General features: G+C 54.9%; 1 protein-coding gene across 1 annotated transcript in view; it reads right to left on the reverse strand.

Annotated features, from left to right (window-relative positions):
• Window positions 1-2,064, reverse strand: part of PNPLA1 (patatin like phospholipase domain containing 1) — a 61,233-nt gene that overhangs the window by 18,229 nt on the left and 40,940 nt on the right. The window contains exons 4-5 of the mRNA XM_045294786.1: window positions 1,437-1,646; window positions 253-313 (exon numbers count right to left, since the gene is read on the reverse strand). Of these exons, the coding sequence (XP_045150721.1) occupies window positions 253-313; window positions 1,437-1,646 (271 nt within the window). The remainder of the gene's footprint in view (window positions 1-252; window positions 314-1,436; window positions 1,647-2,064) is intronic.

Genomic DNA, 2,064 nt, shown 5'->3' on the forward strand with positions numbered 1-2,064 from the left:
ACCTTGTGAAGAAGGAGGCCCAACTGTCTTCACACACATGCCCTAGACCCTTTTCCTACAGACTTTCTGACCACAGCGGCCTGTCCTGGACAATACAGACTGTCGGGTCCCTGCATCCCTGTCCAGCCGTCCAGGTGAAGGGCCCTCTGGTTCACAAACTTGGGCGCAATGCCCCTTGGCTCTGCTCTTCCACGTCTGTCCTTCCCCAGCCTCCAAGCATCCTCTTCCCTCAGGGGCCCGCGTGGTACTTACTCAGCCGCCTCAAGTATGAAACTGCATCCTCATAGCCTCGGTAGTAGTAATTGTGCAGGACCTGGGGGGTCGGGGTGGGGGTGGAGGGACATCAGGAAAATAACTAGAGCTGCAGCGACAGAAAACCATGGTCCCCTCCCCCCAGAGCATCAGCCAGCAGCCTTCCTGGCTTAGGAGCATTTTTGGATAGGCTTTTCAAAACTCACCCACACCACATGCCAGCCCTCACCCTCTGCTAGGCAGACTCACTGCTGAACAGATTCGGATGCATAGCAACCCTACAGTAGAACTGCCCCAGAAGGAGTCCCAAGGTTTACCCTCTTTATAGAAGCAGACTGCTTCACATCTCTCCTCCACGGTTCAGCCGGTGGGCGCAAACTGCCAACATTGTGGTTAGGGGCCAGTGCTTTAACCACTGCGACACCAGAGCTCCCTGGCTAAGCGGAATTGGGGAGCACTTGCTGGTCCTATGTCCACAGTGATGTTCTCCTCATGTGCTGCTATCGGTAGCTGGCCGTGGGACACTGGGGCAGGGCACTTTGTGTGAGATGTTTATAAGAGAACCAGAGAAGGCATGTGTGGGCCAAGTGGAGAGAAGAGTCTGGAGTTTAGGGTTCAAATCCCAGCGCTGCCACTTACTGGTGACAGTAGCTATAACCTCTCACGACCTCAATACCGTCATCTGTAAAATGGGGCAATAATTGGATCTATCGCAGAGGATGCTGGAGGAGGGTGTGTGCTACAGCTCGGTAACACAGCCCTGCTGGTGCAGTGGGGCAGCAGTTCAAACCCACCAGTAGCTCTGTAGGAGAACATGGGACAGGCCCACAGAGTCTCTGTCACATACTTTGTTTTTCCTTTTTATAACCCTTCAAAAGTGGAAAAATCCATACTTCGTCTACAGGCTGCTCATAACGAAGCCGGGCTGGACCACTTCCTTCTAGACCAGACACATTTGGTTCCGGCTCCCACCGGCAGCTCCTGCATCGATGCCTTTCCTGGGGGAGCAGGCTGAGGGGCTGGGACAGCTTAGAGGACTTGCTTCAGGTCATGTAGTCAATTAGTGGCCAGGCCAGCAGTCACTTGAGGGGAACCTGAGCGAGGTCCACTGGCTCCCCTATGCCATCCCCAGTCCCTGCCTGCACCAGCCCTGCCCAGGCTCACAGGCCCGCCCTGCCTCTCACCAGCAGGTCTGGGGGGAAGAGCGCATGGTTCATCCGGGTGATGTTCTCCAGGGAGAACTGGAAGGAGTAGTTGAACATGCGGAAGTCGCTGAAGATGGCAGGGCAGTCCCGGGGGCAGATGTCCTGCTGCCCACTGAAGGTGGAGATGGTGATGGAGTCGGTCCAGAAGGCGCAGGGCTGCATGCTGGTGAAGCCCCCATCAATGTACCTCTGGGAGCAGGTAGGCAGAGGGGAGAGGTCAGCAAACACTGGGACTCTAACTCTCAAGGTACCTGAGGGTTATAGGGCTGATACTACAGGCTCCATGTATTAGTTAAACCCTATTCTTTGGACCTCATTTTCCCTATATACAACATGGCAGCAGGAGACAGGTGCATTAGACCCTCCTATTCTAAATGTAGAGGAGCCCTGGTGGCAAGTGGGTGTGCGTTGGGGTGCAATCCTCGAGGTCACTAGTTCAAAGCCACCAGCTGTTCCTCAGGAGATAGGCTGAGTGTTCTACTCCTGCAAAGAGTTACGTCTCAGACACTCACAGAGGTAGTTCTATCCGTCCTACAGGGTCACCGTGAGTCACCGTGAGTTCTATCCCGTCCTACAGGGTCACCGTGAGTCACCGTGAGTTCTATCC

Source organism: Echinops telfairi, unplaced genomic scaffold (genome assembly GCF_000313985.2).
Source record: "Echinops telfairi isolate 266 unplaced genomic scaffold, ASM31398v2 ScPeMD7_3533;HRSCAF=4204_1, whole genome shotgun sequence".
Lineage (NCBI taxonomy): Eukaryota > Metazoa > Chordata > Mammalia > Afrosoricida > Tenrecidae > Echinops > Echinops telfairi.